The sequence below is a fragment of the Mesoplodon bidens genome (assembly GCF_964165515.1).
Source record: "Mesoplodon bidens genome assembly, chromosome: 3".
In the NCBI taxonomy this organism is placed as follows: Eukaryota; Metazoa; Chordata; class Mammalia; order Artiodactyla; family Ziphiidae; genus Mesoplodon; species Mesoplodon bidens.
Window position 1 is genome coordinate 116,166,836 of NC_138178.1, and position 20,122 is coordinate 116,186,957.

Here is a 20,122-nt window from a genome sequence, read left to right on the forward strand (position 1 = left end):
AAGCAGAAACTAATTAAAAAAATAAATAAATAAACTTTAAAAAAAAAAAAAAAAAAAAACAGACACGTAGATCAATGGAACAGAATAGAAAGCCCAGAAATAAACCCACACACCTATGGTCAATTAATCTACAACAAAGGAGGCAAGATTATACAATGGAGAAAACACAGCCTCTTTGATAAGTAGTGCTGGGAAAACTGGACAGATACATGTAAAAGAATGAAATTAGTACATTTTCTAACACCATATACAAAAATAAACTCCAAATGTATTAAAGACCTAAATGTAAGACTGGAAACCATACAACTTTCAGAGGAAAACATAGGTGGAACATTCTGATATAAATCAGCAATAATTTTTTGGATCTGTCTCCTAAAACAAAGGAAATAAAAGCAAAAATAAACAAATAAGGCCTTATTAAACTTAAAATCTTTTGCACAGGAAGGGAAACCATCAACTAAACAAAAAGACCTACTGAATGGGAGAAAATATTTGTAAATGACATGACTGATAAGGGGTTAATATTCAAAATATATAAACAGCTCTCACAGCTCAACAGCAAAAAACAAACATCCCAATCAAAAAATGGGGCAGAAGTGAAGGGATGAGATTTAAATTACTTGAGCATTTATTATTTTTCAGCATTTTGTAACTGATACTTTCTTCTACAGTTAACATCTGGATAGATTTTAATACTTACTTGGCCCATCTGAGTCATTCCACACCCTTAAAATAAAATCATTTTTCTAATTCAACACACTAATTTATGTTGCTCTTTTTTTTTCAGTCCTTAAAACCACAACCAAGTCTGCAACCACAGTAGAAACTTTTATTAATAAGAAAGGTATAAAACCAATCAAACTATTTCAGAAACAAAATAAAAATGTAGTAACTTACTTGAGGTGGTTGAACTTTTCTTCTTTTTCCAGAAAAGTTCTAGATTAAAAGTAAAAAAATAATAAGTAATCAATGCTTAGAAAATCTAAACAATTTTCCTTTATAGAATAGTGAACAAAATAAGGAGAACCCTGGCAGAAATAAAGCCCACAAACTCACCTAGCACTATCTGTAACTAATATCTGCCTTTTTCTACTTTGGAAGTTCCCCTCCAGAGATGATATTAAAGGTATATAATAGTAACATCACAGCAACATGCTTGTCCCTGACTACACACACTTTCCCCTTAATTCCCACCTTCTAATGAGGCTGAGTGATTGTGGAAAGAGTTGTTCTGTGGATTTCCTACTTAGTTTCCTTTCTTTAACATTTCTATCCCAGGATACTGAACAAGTGAAGCAGCAATAGACAGAGGGAAACAGAATTTGGAACACCAGGCAAAGGGGTGAAAACACACACCCTTGAATGACTATAATGGACACTGTGGTTGTCTAAGTGAGCAGCTGTCTACTGCTCCTCTATGTGACTCAGAGGAATACTGATTCCACCCCACTGGTCTTGTCAGTGACCAAAATGGGCATGGGCCCAATTCTGGCCAATAATTAGGAGAGTCAGCTGGGGATTAGGGGGAGAACTTCCAGAAGAAACTTCCTCACTTCTAAGAGAAAGCCCTCAAAGGACGCAGTTCTTCTGGACACTGCTGTTATCTGGTTAGGACACCAGAAAGCACTGTAGCTATCTTGCCACCTGCCTGGGGAAACAGCCAACACCAAGCAGAGCTGAGAGGGGAAAGAGCTCAGTTCTTTGACAATCATGATTTAGCCCAGTAAATCAATTTACCCTGAAGATTGCATTCTGCTGAACTTCACATTTTATAAGATTATTTGCATACTGTTAGAACCAGTTTGAGTATAAACTTCTATTACTTGAAGCTGATAACATTCTCACCAACACACTGCTGTGTGTTTTTTAAACCCTGACGTAATGAATTATTTCTAGACTTTGTTCTTAGTTTCATAGAACCACAAGCTCTTGAATGGAAAATTAGTATATTAGTACATCTGACAAAGAAACTGTCAACATAGGTGGCAAAATTTTCTCTTGAACATTTGTGACCACTGAGATTTAGAAGAGAAAGTAAAAATTCTGATTTTCCTTGTGTCAAAAGCTATTTTCAAAGAATACTAAGGTATGCCTCTTATCAGTAGTTTCTAGTAAGTGGGAAATCAGTTAAGTGTTGGAATTATTAAATATGGGGAAGAAAACGCCTATATAAACATGCTCCTTCCTGTGCCAAACTGAGCTGGATACCTGTGGTGGGGCCTGTGGGCAGGTAAGGGCTTAATGTTTAATTTGGTCACTACTCAGTCGCCTACCTTCCCACAAGGTGGTTTTTTACATCCTGATGAAAATATACTTCCCCTTGTTTTCCTAACAGCTTAATATGTAAAATATGGACAGTTTCCATGTCACTGAGCAATCAGATTATTAATATATCATGAAACCAAAGTGAGAAGTATTAGAAAAAGGACATCAGTGGTTCAATGACTTAAAAACAGTAAAATGCGGCCTTTGGGGGCTTATTTTAGGTCTGAGCAGAATATTTCAACACGCTGAACACTTAGAAACATATCTGTTGTGGATACACTGGACCAGCTTTAACATTTATTGTTTGGGTACAAGGAAATCTCAATGTAAAAGGCAGAAATTTTAACAAGTCTTGGTACCTGAGAGAAAATATTTGAGAGCACAACACCCTAAACAGCTGGACAGAGATAATTAAAAATTGTCTCTACTCTCCCACTATTTTAAGTTAGCAGGTAATTTATAGCTACATTTATAATGCCTGTGTCCCAAAGAGAAGGTGATTAAACACATACATGAGGTTCAGAAAACCCATGCTCTAAGGAAACTCAGTGTTAAGGAGGCCTTTTTCATGACCAACCCCCTTCCTTACTTCTAATCAGTTTTAAAGGGTAACCAATTGCTAAGGGTTACAGGTGGAGTGCCTTAAATATTTCTTCCCTTCTAGTCCCACTGCCCTGATTCAGACCTTCATTTCTCCCTGGTATGGACAATGACATGTTTCCTAAACTACTTTCTTTGACTCCAAACTCTCTCCAACTCACAACTTCACAATGTCATCAGAAACCCATTCTAGGTTTCTTTCGCAAAGACTTAGCTGTGCCCCAATGACACTGGAATTACAAACAGGTTAATGTGACCTTCAAGGCCCTCCAAAATGTGTTTGCAATTTAATTTTCCAGCCAGACCCACGTGTTCACCTCATGCTACAGGCCCACCATGACCTTCACGTGTAAGCGGCCTGCATGCATGAAGTTGACATGGCCTTCAGGGCTCCTTTCTACCCACGCTTCCCTTTAGAACCGGGACTTAACCATTACCGACTAGAGTTAAGATTCCACCTAGTCAGTGCTTTCGAACAAAGTTAACATACTTTAAAAGTCCAATAATTAACTATCAGCCAGGTCCTATCCATTCATTCGCACATTTATTCCATGCCTACTACACTCTGTGTTCAAAGATGAACAAGACACAGTTCCTGCCCTTCAGAGGCTGAAAATATAGTGTGAAAAATAGATGTGTAAACATATAATTATAAGTGGTAAGTGCTATAAAATGAACAAAGTGCTGTGGAAATATACCTGTGAAGAACATTACACTTACTGTTTTCAAGGGTCATAATTTAAAATCAGTAAGTAATTCTCTGGAAATACTCATAAAATTGTATCTTTTAAATGGTCTGTTAAGCAATGCCCTTAAAAATTTTAAAACATTACCACATTCAAATCTTTCCATGTTGAATGTGATGGGTAAAGATCTTTAGAACTACTACATTAAAACGTGCAACAAATACTTTGTTTTAATTCGTGCTTTACATACAGTAACTTTTTTTGGAGTTTTATGTCTGTTTCATAAATGAAAAGAACTTTACATAATCTAGTTTTTTTTTAGGAACCAAATACAATTTATATCTTTTCTCTGTTAATGTTTCCCTTTTCATATGCTGTGCTTCAAGGTTACCCAAAATAATCTCTATCCAACTGTGTCTAGAATTCATCTACATGTGAACCTGGATTAGACACATTTCAGTTAAAAACTTTTCATAAATTCAATTTCTAACAAAAGTTCAATCCTTAGGAAATTTAATGGGCTCAATTTTCCCTTACTTTCTAACTTTAGAAGCTACATATCTAGTCTTTTCCATAGACTTCTGAGGAACAGATACGTAAAACTATGCAATTGCCATACGTGTACTCCCAGCAAGAGGAAGGTAAGAGCGGTGAATAATGTGCTATGTCGTCTGCAGGGTATGTGTTCATCTTCTCTCACGTGCAAGGACAACCCTAAAGCTGGCTCCATTCTGAACGAGAAGCGCAGCTCCTAGAGATGGCACATTCATCTGTTATGGAAGGGTGGGTATGAAATCTTTGCCTTTGGGTCTGTACCATACATATTCATAGGCCTTAAGGACAGAGTCAATCTGAATGTTTAAACCATGTCAGTGTTTTGTGCTTGTTGCTCGGTATTAATTTGGGTATGTCATTTCCGATACTAATCCAGAAGTGATCCTTCTAATCAAATACAGATTGTTTAATATATTTGGAACTATTCTTTTAAAGCACTAGTTTTGTTACAGATATGACAACCCAACGCATCCATGCCATCCTGTTTATATTTATCACACTTCCTGCCCCTGAAGTTAGTCTCAGACCTTAGGCCTCTGACAGTCTCAGTGTTCTTACCAATTCTATGTTCTCACCTCTACACTGTCTCTCCCAATTATCTCAAGTGTAAGTCCTACATTTTGAAAAGCTTACCCGATATTTCTATCTGCATATCCTGCTATGACTCTAAGTTCACATTTCACCCAAAAATCTCTCTCTCCAGATTTTATTTCTACCAATGATGGTATAATTTTTCCAACCAGAAACTGGACTCATTCGTGCTCCATGTCTCTTTCCATATCCAATCAATTATCAATATTTGCCAACTTTTCTTTCCTACTGTCTATGGCACTAATCCTTTCTAGTCTCACTCTCATGTCCTTGTTTCAGGATCTCAGTTCACATCTAAACTAGTATAATACTGTCTCCTTATTTTCAGTCTCTCCCTTTTCATATATTTCCCAGAACAGTAACAGATAAATCTTCTAGATAGCACTTGCACAAGTCCCTTCCCTGCTCAAATGATTTCAATAGCATTTAAACTTTAAACTTCTGGGGACAGCATTTAAGGTCCTCTACAATCTATTTCTACCTCCTTAATCAAACATTCTAAACATTCTATCCTGTGTAAAATGGATCCCCCAAAATAAGATTATGATTTAAAGGGCTTATTCTTTTGTTAAATTTAGTGATTGGTGTATGTTAAGCTTTTAAAATCAGAATCAGAGAGAAAAGATAAATGATGGGGCAAGATCTCACTTGAGGCATCTAATACTATGATACTTTCTTGTAAGATGAGCTCTATTGTTAACAAGAATTATATTAACAAGGTATGAAATTGAACTAGAAAAAATAATCTGCCTAGGGATTTCTTAATGAAGGCAGCTTGAATGGGAAAACCTTATGGTATATTGTTGTAGGAAAAGGCATACAATCTCTATGAAGTTTTCTAGGAAGATACAAAGAATAATCCTAGAAGTGGAAAGACCTTTGTAATTATGTAAAACAACCAACAAATCTTCTAAAATTAAAGAAGATAATTGTAATTGTATGACTTATCCATGTTTATACAGCTACTTCATAGATGGTTTTTGAAATTAAATAAATGCTAATATTTACTGAGGTTTTACCATGTGCTAGACAGCAGGCTAGGTGCTTGACTGGTATTATCTCATTTAATCCTTGCTTCAGCCCTCAGTACTTTAATAGACATCATTTTATATTTGAGGGAAGTAAATCACTAAAAGTCTCTAAATTATTGAGCTTTAAGATTCACTGCTCACTTTGGTTATTCAACTTGCCTTCTTCATCTGGAAATATTCCTTCTTTTGTACCTTACTCTAATACCAATTTGAAACTGGAAAGATTGCTGTTATTCCTAAAATAATTCTAAGCGCATTTTCACCAGTGACTTATAATGATCCATGCTAACTGAGCTATCTTACATAATATTTCAGAAACAGGAGTTTCAGTAAATTTTATTAAAAATTTAGTAAATTAAAATTTTTTTTCACTTTTACTTTAGTTCTAATATGGCATTGCTTTAAAACAAACAAACAAACAAACACTAAGCCCCAGAAAAGGCAGGTGTTATGTATAATCACCCCAGAAGACTGAGGAAATTAACACAAGGAGCTCAGGATGGCTTGTCTTAAACATGCTGATATGACAAAGAAGATGCTTATCAGCACAAATTGTTTTTTTTACTGTTGGTAAAAGGGATAAGAATGAATGAATAAATAAATTATAGAATTGAGAAATTAAACAAATATAGACTAGTCTTTCAGAAAGTCTAGTGGTTAGGGTAAAGAAAAAGATAGGGTGGCAGATTGAGGTGTGTGTTTGTTTCGTATGGGGGAGAAATGTAATCGTGTATGAGCTGAGGGAAGGAGTCTGTGGAGAGTGAGAGATTAAAGAGACAGAAGGGACAACAGAGAACAAGGTCCCAGAGACAGTCTTTGTTTTACAAGATAGCAAGTTCAGAGTGACAGGACTCACCACTATTCAGGCTGATTTATTATGCCACAAAAATGGCTTAAGTTTGAGAATTTGGGTAATGTACCATAAAAGTAACCCTTTAAAAAAAATTGAGTCTATAATACAATATTCAAAATCACAATCTTTAAAGAACTAGGTAACTCTTTACTCAGAACTATGTTCATTCATCACTGAACTATTAAAACAGTGTTTTGCACACAGCAGATCGATGAGTGAATTATGTGATAATGAATCCTAAAATAACATTTATTTCTTACAGACACTTATACTTACTACAGATTGAAAATATTCAGGAGAGATGCCTTCCAATTCAAGGATTCTGTCCTCAAGTTTTTTAATTCTCTGATAAATGTCTCTTGGCACCGGACCACCTAAATACATTAAAAAAAATTCTGAGATACCATGGATAATTCTTTCTTCTTACAATTTTTATTCTTAAAATACCATGCCAAGACACTTATGCAAAAGAATGGGAATTATTTAAACTTAAGAAAATAAGTTAACAAGAGTAAGACAGAATGAAATCTTTAGCAAACATTTTCATAATATACTCTATGGGATATATTATTATACTACACTTCTCCCCAAGCCCCATTTATGCTTCCTATGTTGCTAGGCATTTTGTTTTATGTTAAATTCATTTTACAAGACATTGAATAGTTCCTGTATAGAACTTGTATCTCTGACAGACTCTGACAGTTATTTAGGAGGAGGAAAATGCATAGTGACAACTGACAATTCAATTCAGTGGTTGTAATATGTCATATCATTTTCTTCAATTTATACTTCTCCTTACATGCCATATTTTCTCCTTTAACCCAGAAGAACATTTAAAAGGAGCTTTACCCATATATTTTTTTAACATCTTTATTGGAGTATAATTGCTTTACAATGTTGTGTTAGTTTCTGCTGTATAACAAAATGAATCAGCTGTACGTATACAGATATCCCCATATCTCCCCCCTCTTGCGTCTCCCTCCCACCCTCCCTATCCCACCCCTCCAGGTGGACACAAAGCACCGAGCTGATCTCCCTGTGCTCTGTGGCTGCTTCCCACTAGCTATCTATTTCACATTTGGTAGTGTATGTAAGTCCATGCCACTCTCTCACTTCGTCCCAGCTTACCCTTCCCCCTCCACGTGTCCTCAAGTCCACTCTCTATGTCTGCGTCTTTATTCCTGTCCTGCCCCTAGGTTCATCAGAACCATTTTTTTTTTTTTTAGATTCCGTATATATGTGTTAGCATACAGTATTTGTATCTCTTTCTGACTTACTTCACTCTGTATGACAGACTCTAGGTCCATCCACCTCACTACAAATAACTCAATTTCATTTCTTTTTATGGCTAATATTCCATTGTATATATGTGCCACATCTTCTTTATCCATTCATCTGTCGATGAACATTTAGGTTGCTTCCATGTCCTGGCTATTGTAAATAGTGCTGCCATGAACACTGTGGTACATGTCTCTTTTTGCATTATGGTTTTCTCAGGGTATATGCCCAGTAGTGGGATTGCTGGGTCATATGGTAGAAAGGATGCTCAACATCACTAATCATAGAGAAATGCAAATCAAAACTGCAATAAGGTATCACCTCACACCGGTCAGAATGGCCATGATCAAAAAATCTAGAAACAATAAATGCTGGAGAGGGTGTGGAGAAAAGGGAACCCTCTTGCACTGTTGGTGAGAATGTAAATTAATACAGCCACTGTGGAAAAGAGCATGCAGGTTCCTTTAAAATACCATAATTCTTAACTAACAAACTTTCTAGGCAGGGGTATGGTAAAATTAACGTTACTCAAATTTCAAGATTATGATTATATCCCAAATCCTTCCATTTCTTAGCACCTCCAATGCAAACATTCTGGTCTAGACCACCATCATCTCTCCCTGGATTATCACAACCTCCAAACTGGTCTTCTTGTTTCTGCCTTGCACACATAAAGTCTGTTCGCAACACAGCTGCCAGCAATCCTTTTAAAATGTAACTCAGTGTTAGTTCTCTGCTCAAAACCTTCCAACACCTTCGCATTTCACTCAGATTAAAAACCAAAGCCTTTACAATAGTCTACAAGATCCTATACAATTTGGACATTCTCCCCACATTCATACCATTTCAGCCATTTTTCTGTTATTCAACTAGGCCAAGTACTCTTACAACTTTAGCACTTGTGATTCTCTTTACCTCTGTATTCACGAGGCTTGCACTTGCCAACTTCAGGTCTTGGCTCAAAAGTTACCATATCAGTAAGGCCTTCTCTGACCACACTTTAAAAAATACCAGTACTACCACCTCCCCCTACCTAGCACTCCCTCCCTATCTTTTTTCCCTTATTTTTCTTCAAACCATTACTACCCCCTGACATTCTGTGTATTTTGCTTATTTATTGCCTGTTTCTCCACTCTAATGTAAGCTCTTAGAGGGCAGAATTTTATGTTTTGTTCATTGGGTATGGCTGTGCAGGTTGTACACTACACAAACCTAGGAAGCATCAGTGCATAGACTGAACAGGTGCTCAATATTTACTAAATGAACAAATATATGATTAAACAATCGTTATGCAATTAAAGAATATAGGTAAATTTTCATATCAAAAGTATCAAGTTGTTAAATATAAAAACTCTAGAAATATGGGGGGATTTTTTTGAGAATTTTTAAATTTTAGGATCTTGGTTGTTCTTGCTTTCGAATAAAGTAAAATGAGTAACTTACTCACCTGACTCTGCTCTTGCTGCTCCCTTTACCTAGAACATCCTCTGCCTCACCTCCCTACCTTTCAAGAACCATTTCAAGCTTCACTGGGTCAACAAAGCACTGCCTGAATCTTCACATGGAGGCTCCTTGTGCCCCACCATACCCTTCCCTCACAGCCCCTTTAACATCCCCCTTTGCTATTAATATTTCTCCCAAACAGATTATAAAGTCCTTGATGCCAGGAACTGTGACTACATCTCAGTATCCCTCCTGTCTAAAACAGTGCTTGGTGTATAGTAGGCATTCAAGAGATACTTTTCAAAATTAACTACTTGATACTATTAGATTTAATAAACCAGTCAATCCTGTTATACAGTTTGTATTGTAAATGCATCTAGTTCTGAGAAAGGGAGTTAATTTTAATGCTAATCTCTTACTATCCTCAAAGATTTACTCATTCTCTTATCATCTTCTCCCTCCATCCACAAATACACCAGATAGACTGGACTCAGAAATTCCCTGAACCATATTTTATGCCTTTGTGCTTTTTGCAGATATTTAGAAGATAGAATCAACAGGATCTGGTGACTAAATTGGGAGACTGAGGCTTTGCAGCCAGTTAAGATCTAAATTTGATTTGTAGTTGCCACTTACTACCTTGGGCATGCTGCTCTCAAAACTTCAGTTCCTTTATCTGACAATGATTACAGCACCAACATCTCACAAGGGTGCTGTTAAATAGTGAGTTGATATATGTATAATACTTTCAGAGTGACTGGCACTTAGAATTTAGTCAGTCACTTAATAAATGTTAGTCCCCAATGGCACTTATTTATTTATATGCTTATCCTCACTGGAAGATCTTAAAGGGCTAGGGTTACACTTATTAATACTTTTTACCAACACAGTGGGGGATACGAATGAGAGATGGTCATGGTTAAGTTATGAAATTGATGGCAGGAAAAGAACTACATTAGTTTTCAGCTATGACTTTAATAAACTGAGAGCGTCAGGATATTGTTGAGAAGTGTAAGAGGAGGAAGAAGGGCGTAAACACATGAACTGTAAATTCCTTGAGAGCAGGGACTATGCTTTCTTCATTTTTGTACCAATCAGAACAATGTTTTTTGTACATGACAGCTGCTCAATGAAAACTTGGTGACTAAGTGAGTCGAATTTCTTTAACCACTTGCAAAGATATATTACAGGACACTGCCCAGCACTCTGCTTACCTGTCTGCAATCGCAAGTGAGCCTCAATGTTTTGTAGTCGTTCTTCTACAGCCTGATTACCACAATCGCGGAGCATGCTGTTAGGTTTATGACCGGACCCTTGAATTCCTTCAGATCTAGTCTGTGGTCCATATGTATTCACAACTCTAGAAACTAAATTAAGAAACTTTTGAGCCTATTAAATTTACATTTCAAAAATCAGAAAGTCTCTCTCCTTAACAGTACTTTATGTTCTTTTCATAACCACAAACCCAAGTACAAAGAAAGGCAAGAGTTTTTGTTTTAAAATAAATAAAATTTAGATAGGAAAGTGATTTCTATTCCATTTTGCTTATAATCTAGAATAAGCTTCTGCCAGTGATGAAGATATTATATAATGGATACTTACCTTTTACATGACTTTTAAACCCAGGGTAAGGAGTAAAAACAGCATCGGTTCTCGCACAACTATTTTCTAAGGAGAATTCAGATGAGTATAAGTTTAAATATATTCTTAACTTCAAATGTATGATATTTTGATAACCCTTCAGTAATGCATATTAACATATTACTCATAATCAGAGAATATCATTTTAAATAACAGTAATTAAATTACTATCATGCACAGGATAAAATTTAGTGATCTTTACTCTCTAAAACTTATATCTAATGTTACCTAATTTCCAGATTTATATATAGAAAAGTCCTCAATATTTGGTGGCATAATTTAATTTTTAATGAATACCAATATCCCTAAAAACCATCTGGGCCTTTGGAGAAAATAATTTATATATTATAGTTAAAATTTCTAAGCTAAAGAGACATTATTCACTTTATTTCAGCATAGAAATAAACAAAACTCAGTATTTTTACTAAAATATCTTTTTTAAAAATACAGTTTGTTTTTTTCTTTTTTGTGGTATGCGGGCCTCTCACTGTTGTGGCCTCTCCCGTTGCGGAGCACAGGCTCCGGACGCGCAGGCCCAGCGGCCATGGCTCACAGGCCCAGCCGCTCCACGGCATGTGGGATCTTCCCGGACCAGGGCACGAACCTGTGTCCCCTGCATCGGCAGGCGGACTCTCAACCACTGCGCCACCAGGGAAGCCCAATACAGCATTTTTGATATTACTTACTGATCAAATTAGTGAACATGTAATATAAAGTATTATGCCTTTAACACATTTTTATTTCAGAATACCACATAAAAAAGACCTTGAAACCTACAACACATACTTTTATACTTTTCCTAGATTTCCAGTGCTCATCTAAAAAAAAATCCCTAATCACAAAAGCTATCTATCTCTTTCCAGACCGCCCTTTCAAAAAACGCAATTTTAAGAATGATACCATGTGAAATTTTGTTCCAAATTTTTTCTAAGCTGAAAAGTATAGTTTCTTTCAAGTTATATATCAACAAATAAATCATAAAACAAGGGAGAAAGTTGGAATGATATTAACATATAAACAATTCAAATATTATAAAATAATCTTTAAAATGACATTAAGTAAAACCATGCATTGCTGTAAATTTCCTACAAAACTCCCCTTAATTATTTTGTAATAAAAATGGATGGTAAAAGAGATAATGAAGGAAAAGTCTTTTTTTCCCTAGGGAATTTGATTTTTTAAAAAACCCTTTGTTTATATTTTGGTCAATTGAGAGGTATTAAAAGGAACACACTAACACATTACAATACATCTGAATTTTTTCAGTCTAAGTTTCCTTAAGATAGTTCTGCTGACACATCAAACTGTGTGAATAAAATTCCAAACCCACTTATCTTTTATATATAGATACTAGACAGAGTCATTTTCTTTTTCTTTTCTTTTTGAAACACCTGAAAATATGTTTAAAGGGCCATCACCTCTCCATTCTCTTTCTACCATTTCATGGGGCTAAGGGTTAAAAAAAGAAGCTGTCATCCATTCCAGAGCTATATTCCAAATATATAGATTAACTGACCCATTAGAGAAAAATTCAGCATGGTGTGAAGATAGTGAATGTATGAGTGCTAGTCACTCTCCACAGCAATTCTTCCCAACACTGTTTGGAGCCAGCAAGGGATTGAATGGGCTAAGGAATCCTGCTGAGCATTTCAATTCTTGTCAATTTCTATCCCCTGGTGGTTTATAATAATAGAGTTAGCAGGGAGAACAGAGGAATAACATTAGTGATACATGTGCTTGCCCCTTCAACAAACGCTTTCTCATGGGTAGCTTGCAGTTGGATTGTAGTACCTGAGATTTTGCCACTGCTGCACCTGAAAAGCTAACCGTAAAATATACCAAATCTAGAGATACGCATGTATAACGTTAATAGTAGAAAAGGCTGCATTTAGGACCCACCTTGAGCCTATATTATTTCATTATTAAGAGAATCAGTGTATCAATGTGATACGAGTCAATTCTAGGTTCATCTGACAATTGTGTTCATAATAATTAGCCACGAGATATTAGAGGCAACAAGAAAAATGTTCATTCCAATTAGGAACTCTTCTCCATAATTTTTTCTAAGAACTACTTGTTCTGATTATTAGTATGATGCCTATGATCTATGCTAGTGCTTTGCAATTTTGTATTCTGCAGCATATCTGCAGATCTGTAAATATACAATAACATCATGTGGAGAGGAAAGGAGAATCTGATGAAAAACAGCAAATGTATGCACTATGAGAGAAAGGAAAAAAGCGTAAGACACCATAGTCTTGATGACAAATTGGTTTTATTGTGACATAAAACATTTCAAACAGCTAAGTAGTGAGAAAACTGCTCCCTCTTGAGGAGTATTAACTTTACTAAGTTCACTTCATGTATTAATATCATAATTTCATAACTACCTTTAGAGACTTGAAATTTATATAGCTTAGACCTTCTTACTAGTGAGACTGAGACACCCTGCCACCCACACTTTATCTTCATTTCCTGAAGGAACTTTAAAACAATCTTTACACCTGTGGTAAACATTTGCCTTTTTACGTTAGCATTTATTTGACTTTTGGATAACCAAGATGAAAACCATTTTGTATTATTAAACAGAAGGAAATACTGCTGTCTTAGTTTCCAAATAAACCTGTGAAATAATTAAACTGTGTTCTTAATGTTATTCATTTTAAAAAACAAATGAAAGATCATTAAAATCCTACAAAAATCAACTTCTTCTAGGTAGTTACCTTGATTACAATCAATAACATTGCAAAATTCCCTGACGTTGTTTTCATTGATTTCAGCTTGCTTTCTTTCAATAAATGCAGATATTCGTCTGTCAATCTACAAACAATAAGCATGTGTGTCTTAATTCAAACATAGTAAGATTAAAAAAAATATTCCACCCACCCCCCCAAAACCCAACTTCTTACTTCTGCTTTTCCAGCCTTTATTTGAACTACTTCTGGATCAAAATGGATCTGTGTCTTTTTCACATCTCCCAAATCACAATCTTTGTGCATTTCTTCCTCCTGTAGGTCGCCAATGGGAAATTTGGCATTTACTTCATTCTTGTTCCCTGTTTCTGTTTTTCCTATTTCTTCAACAACAGTTGTATTCTCCTCTTTAATCAGAGGCTGAAGTTTTGCTAAAAAAGGCTGAGAACACAATTCCATCTGCTGAGGTTCAAACTGATCAAAATTAATCACATATTCACCATATTTATATAAATTTCTGCTAAGTAAAGGCAATATTCAATATCAATTAACTAAATTTAAAAGGTTGGCACATCATACATAGATCTGAGCACATGTAAGTGTTTGTGCTGTTCTCTGCTACTGTGACCAATATCATTTGCTATAAATCTGTTTAAAAAAAAAAAGGAAAGAAAAGAAGAAAAAGAAAACCTGAGGAAATTTAAAATTTTCTTTGAGGGAATCATTCTGTCACTCATCTTTTATTTTGTGCCAAATCAAAGCCTCAGCCTCTGGCACCAATGCCACTTAATTAACATGTCATTCAAATGCCTCCTCAGAATACTAAGGCTTAGTATTTTTCCTCCTTAACACGAGAGCCAGTGCTCTCACTCAGCAAAGCCCTGTATTATCACTATATCACTGGAGATTCTCCACTTGAAACTACAGTTGGCCGAAGTAAATGAGAGAGCATAGACATGAAATATATAGGTGTTATGCTGAGTGAACACTCAAGCTTCTCCTGACATGGCAAGATATCTTCTTGGGTCATGAAATTAAATTTTTAAAAAGAAAACGAACAAGAGCCAAAGCTGAAAAGAGGTAGATGCCTATCACCATACTGGAGGGGGAAAAAACCCTGTTGTATAATGTAAATTATACTACCCATTCCCCCCGCCCAGACCCATCCACAATTAGGCCTCAATTGAGTCCTATAGCTCATTGCTTCCGCCCTTTAAAACTAGGGTTAACTATTACTTTTAACATGAAACAGAGTTAAAATTTCCCATAAAGTCACTGAATAGAGGACTGAAAATTAAATGTCTACTCCATTAATCAAAACACACCAACACTTGTCAGTGTTCCAATTATTTTTTCATATCTACAATTTTGCTTCCATTATTTGCTATACCAAATACTCTTCTGAATCCTTGTAACATCTTAACAGAAGTAAACTTTTCGACACTTCATATTTTATACTTTGATTAGAGATAAACTGCAAACTTGCATCAATTGTAACTGCAGAGATGTTCAACTGGAAACTAGCAAGGTCATAATACTGTTCAGTTATTGAACTGAAATATTAAAAAATATAACAATATTATTATAAATTAACAATTCAGTGTTGACTTAATATAAAGGATGAATTATTTCAAACTCAAGAAAAAGAGGATAAAATAGTGACTGGCTACTTACTAATATGAGACATTAATGTCACAGAAATTACTTTCTTTTTAAGAACTATGCTGAAACTGTTTAATTGCAATAGACACTCCAGGATGTGTCATGCTGGGATAATGCCACTTCTTGAACCACTGAAAGCACTCCATGAGCCTCCAAACTCACCCAAGGCATGGAATCATTATCATAGCATGACACACACCTGCCGTGCCTTATTGCTTAATTATAACCTACCATAGATGCAACTGTATTGAATTTTCAGTGCAAGTCTAGAATTGAATAGAACTGCATTCATTCAATCTTCACACCCACATCAGCCTATTGGGCTATATTCCTGTAATTGTCCTGATCACTATGTAAATTAACAGATTTGGATCCAATCTGGCCAAAGTAACCTTTTATTAATACCACTATTAATACAGTGTTAAGATAGAACTGACAAATACTACAGCTTACAATTTAACTACAATTAATTTCTAGTCTCAATATCGAGTTAGCATTTTTAACATGAAATTTACCTGTAAATATAAAACGTGTTGTTCAAGTGCACTAAAGAGCAAAGCAGGCTGGAATGCTGAGAGGCTCTGGAGCTTGTTCCAATCGATTGTAATTTTCACCACATCATCTCTGATGTTAAGCTTCAAAGGGGCAAACCAGCAACATCACAAAAAATTACAAGATTAAGCTGTACACATGGGATTGTCCAAAAATAAGATTTCTATAGAATAACACACCATTTAGCTCAAAGTTCTCAAGTTTTCAATCATACATAAAAATGCTCTACACCTAGTTACCACTTTAAAAAGCCAAAAAACGTGAAATTTTCATAAAAAAATAGAATGACACCTCACTCTAATTCTATTCTTGGGTGTGTGTAACAGGACCATCTTTTTCGATAATTATCTAAAAAACTTTGGATAAGGGTCAAAATAGTCTTGTCCTACTCAGAATCCTACTGCTTCTAGCTCAGAGCAGTAAACAGAGGGGGTAGGTACCTTTATGAAAGTTCTGATATACACATTTCTTTTTGTTAAATATGCACATAAGTACATAACTGAAATATATCATTCCTCTGATGTCTTCTGAATCACATTTTTATTGTTTTCAATTTTAACCAATTTTAAAAATAATTTAAAAATCAGTTCATACATTTATATCCATACATATTATAAAGTCTAGTGATACATGGCAATGTGTTTATCTACTTCAAATAAAAATTAAACTATTATTTAGCTGTGGAGATCTGAAATTGAAAAACAAATACTCTTCCACAATAGTGAAATAAATAGCCAGAGACTGGATGGAAAGACCAAACTTACTGCTAAACAGTATTTTCTAGTAAAGTATGAGGGCTCATTGTATGGAAATTTCTTATAAATTGCCTATCCGTGACCTATTACAATAAAATTATATACAGAAAACTACCAAGAACCTGAATATAAAATTAATATCAAAATGAGTGAAGATTTTAGAGGGAAAGCCTCCATCTCTAGTCTTTCGAGTGAATAAAAGTGAATCACTGTAAACTTTTCTAGGGACACGTGTTTATATGGATATACTACATCGCAAAATCAAGTTAACTATTATTTTTTCAAAAATCATTTATTTAAAATTAGCCATGTTTTCTACAAAATAAAGACAAGTGTTACATTAGTTCAAATACAGATCTTATAAATTGTGATTGTAATAAAACAAAAAGATAAACCAATGTACATAGAAACGAAAAGATCCAAAGTTCCCAAAAAAGGCACTATATGAATGAACACTATATGACAGAAGTTTACCACCCTTTGACCAGAAATATTTAAAGTCCATATTAGACAAGTGTAAAGAAATAAGTTTTGTGTAGCTTGCACTAGCAAAAATTAGTTTACATTATTTTAACTAAGGTTTTATATTAAGATAACCACATTAATCTTAATTTACATTATTTAATGCCTGTAAAGATTTCCTTAGAGAACAACTTATGCATGGAAGTAAACTATTACTATACTTTTACAGTTCTCAAGAGATCTATAGTCTATTATAACAAATTTATGAATACAGTTTGGGGATAATGCAGGCAAATCCTCAACCAAAGCAAAGCATCAAATTTTCTAGAGAAAATAATAACTTATAGAAATTAAATTTAATGTTTGGATCATATTCTCATTTCAATTCAGCAGAATTATGTAAGCTCTCAAGTGCAGTTAAAGATACTTGTCTTTTAAGAAAATCACATAATAATGTCACAAATTAACTTTAAAACTATCCCAATACATCCAACTATTATTAACAAATTCCCTGTTAGTAATATGAATTCTCTGTATTTTTACACTATAGAACTTGTAAACCGTTCACTCAAAAATGTATTAGTCTGCCATTAATATGGCCTATTTAAAATATGTATTTCAGTAAAAACTTTATTAAATTAATATGAAAATCCAAGCTAACAATAAATATTTCTTCAGCTTGGTAAAATGGACCAACCAGAGGTAAGCAATAAAGTTAAAATTAGAAAATTGGAAATCTGGGATAAAAAATACTTTTTAAACATTCCACTTTATGTTTCCTATTGAGGAGAGCTAATAACACAATGATACTATACAGAATAAACAAGGCATTTTACAACATACATTTTAAAAAATTCCTTAAACTTGTTTTGAAAGGAAATAGTGATTTCCACCAAGGGCAATTTTATAAGTATAGTACTCGGGCTTTAATTCTTTAAACAGTACATCTCGAAATATAAAGAGTATTTCCAAGTTGGCTAGCATTTAATTGATGAGATGATCTTATTTTTTGACACTTGTATAAATGGTCCTTTCACTCTGCCATGAAAACTCACCAAATATTTGCTCTAAACATTTTTGACAGGTGACATAAGTAAATTTTAATCACATCTCTACTTTTATCTACAGAATATCTGAATGTTTAAAATTTTTAAATGAGTTTTAAAAATTCAGTATACAAACTATTTCAAAAGAAATGTTTAAATTATTTCTTAATGTTATTTTAAAAAAGTATCTCATCAGTGGGGGGAAAAAACTTGTGTAAACTATAGGTCAGTATAAACTTTTTTCATCTTGATATTAGGATATTAAAAAAAGCCTTAAAGTTCCAATGTCCACGCCATAGAAAGTTCTCAAACTTTTAAACCATTTACAGGTCTTGAGTCTGAGACTGAAATAATATGTCCCCAAGTCTTAAAAAAAAATGTTTAAGTCCTTGACGAACAGGTGAGTTTAAAACTTTTAGCCGATTCTATTAATAATCGTTCCATTACACCAAACTGAATGTTTAACTTAGAGTAATGCTCTTTTTAAGTTAGAACAAATATTAGGATTTTAAAAAATATTTAAATAACGTTTTAAGAGACTGATTCTCCATCCACCCAAGGCTTTTAAAAATAATTTTCACAAGTCAAACGCTCTATTTTCATAAAGGAAGTTACCATTATCTTCAACATAAATGCCTAATCCCGTGTAAGATTTTAAAAATCTGCTTTTTAAAAGCAGACAAACATATTTTCAAGTTGTTTCTCATTTAAAATTTGCTTTGCACTTTACATCATGAAACGAAATAGTGACTTGAGTGTAAGGAGCACCTTTATTTAAACCCGATTTTATTATGACATTTCTACAAAAGCTATTTATCAGCCAATTAAACTAGTTAATAGCTAAATTATTAAACAACAGTTGTGATACAAACAGTATCGACCATGGATAACTCAGCCAACTTTACGCTATGAGTAGTTTAGATTAATTCCTTTTCTCTTCCTCCCCGTTTTAAAGGGGAAGAGATGCAAGCAACGGCCAGAAAGAAAAAAGAAATAAACAAAAGCAAGTGACTCATAAGAGGAAATCACCCAAAAAAGGCGGAGAGAGAGCTTTTCCAGAAATCGCAGGCCGTACTAACCTATCAATTTCTATAATGAATGAACTGGAAGTAAAAGGAGCCTGAGCGCCAGGCGCCTCCCAAACCCTCAGAGAAGCTTCTCTGCATCCATTCTCTCCAAGCCTGTTCATCTCCGAGCCGGGTTTTCACTTACACTAGCCTCACTCACTCTTGGGGAGAAGAGTTGCAAGGAAATCTAGCCTGCAACCGGCCGTGAACCAACCCGCGCGGCCATCCTCACTCACACTGCAGACGGCTGGGCCCGAGCTCCTCCCCCGGCCTCGGCTACTCGCGCCGGGTCCCACACTCTGCAGGCCTCCGCTGCCCCCTGCCTCCGCTCGAGGAAAAAAGGGGGGAGGGGCTAGACGGTTCCCAGACCCCTACTCCCACAGACCACCACTCACTTGTCCAGCCAGGGTATGCAAGGAGCGAAAGACTTCGCAGACCACCTCTTGGGAGAGGTTGGGGCTGCAGCTCCGCTGTAGGCTCCTGTCAACGATGGTCGGGCGACTAAGCTCAGCGTCAGTAGCCATGACACTTTCGTAGGCCGCCCCCGCCAGCACCGAAGAGGCCTCACAACTCACCCCACCCTCCCCTGCTTTGGTCGCTGCGCGATGATGTAAAAGCACTGCGTCTCTTTTAGAGCGGAGCTTTGAGCACCCGCCCCCTCTATGTGACTGACAAGCACGTGCACCAATCAGGTGCAGCTACAGGGTTCCGCAGAGGACCCTGAGCGGATGACTGCGAACTTGCGTGAGGTTAGCTACAGTATTTCAGATGATTGGAGTCGTTATCTAATGAGGGTTAGCTTCTTGAACCCTCATTAGTTAGTTAACATCATTAATTTAACATAAATTAGTTATCATCACTAATTTTTCATGCGAGGAAGAGGATATAAAACAAGAAAAAACTTTTATGCCTCATTTACCATCAAGGGAATTATATTAATTA

General features: G+C 35.3%; 1 protein-coding gene and 1 long non-coding RNA gene across 3 annotated transcripts in view; one reads left to right on the forward strand and one right to left on the reverse strand.

Moving 5' to 3' along the window:
- The window catches only part of LOC308614407, a 103,572-nt gene extending 98,770 nt beyond the window's left edge, over positions 1–4,802 (forward strand). The window contains exon 5 of the long non-coding RNA XR_014015384.1: positions 4,229–4,802. This is a non-coding gene — a long non-coding RNA (uncharacterized lncRNA). The remainder of the gene's footprint in view (positions 1–4,228) is intronic.
- The window catches only part of MBIP (MAP3K12 binding inhibitory protein 1), a 41,865-nt gene extending 22,099 nt beyond the window's left edge, over positions 1–19,766 (reverse strand). For both annotated transcript variants that reach the window (XM_081228825.1, XM_081228824.1), the window contains exons 1-8: positions 19,576–19,766; positions 15,814–15,933; positions 13,853–14,077; positions 13,667–13,763; positions 10,905–10,970; positions 10,517–10,669; positions 6,858–6,955; positions 898–936 (exon numbers count right to left, since the gene is read on the reverse strand). In XM_081228825.1, coding sequence (XP_081084951.1) covers positions 898–936; positions 6,858–6,955; positions 10,517–10,669; positions 10,905–10,970; positions 13,667–13,763; positions 13,853–14,077; positions 15,814–15,933; positions 19,576–19,704 — 927 coding nt within the window. In that variant the 5' untranslated portion in view covers positions 19,705–19,766. The remainder of the gene's footprint in view (positions 1–897; positions 937–6,857; positions 6,956–10,516; positions 10,670–10,904; positions 10,971–13,666; positions 13,764–13,852; positions 14,078–15,813; positions 15,934–19,575) is intronic.
- Between the last annotated feature and the right edge of the window lie 356 nt (positions 19,767–20,122).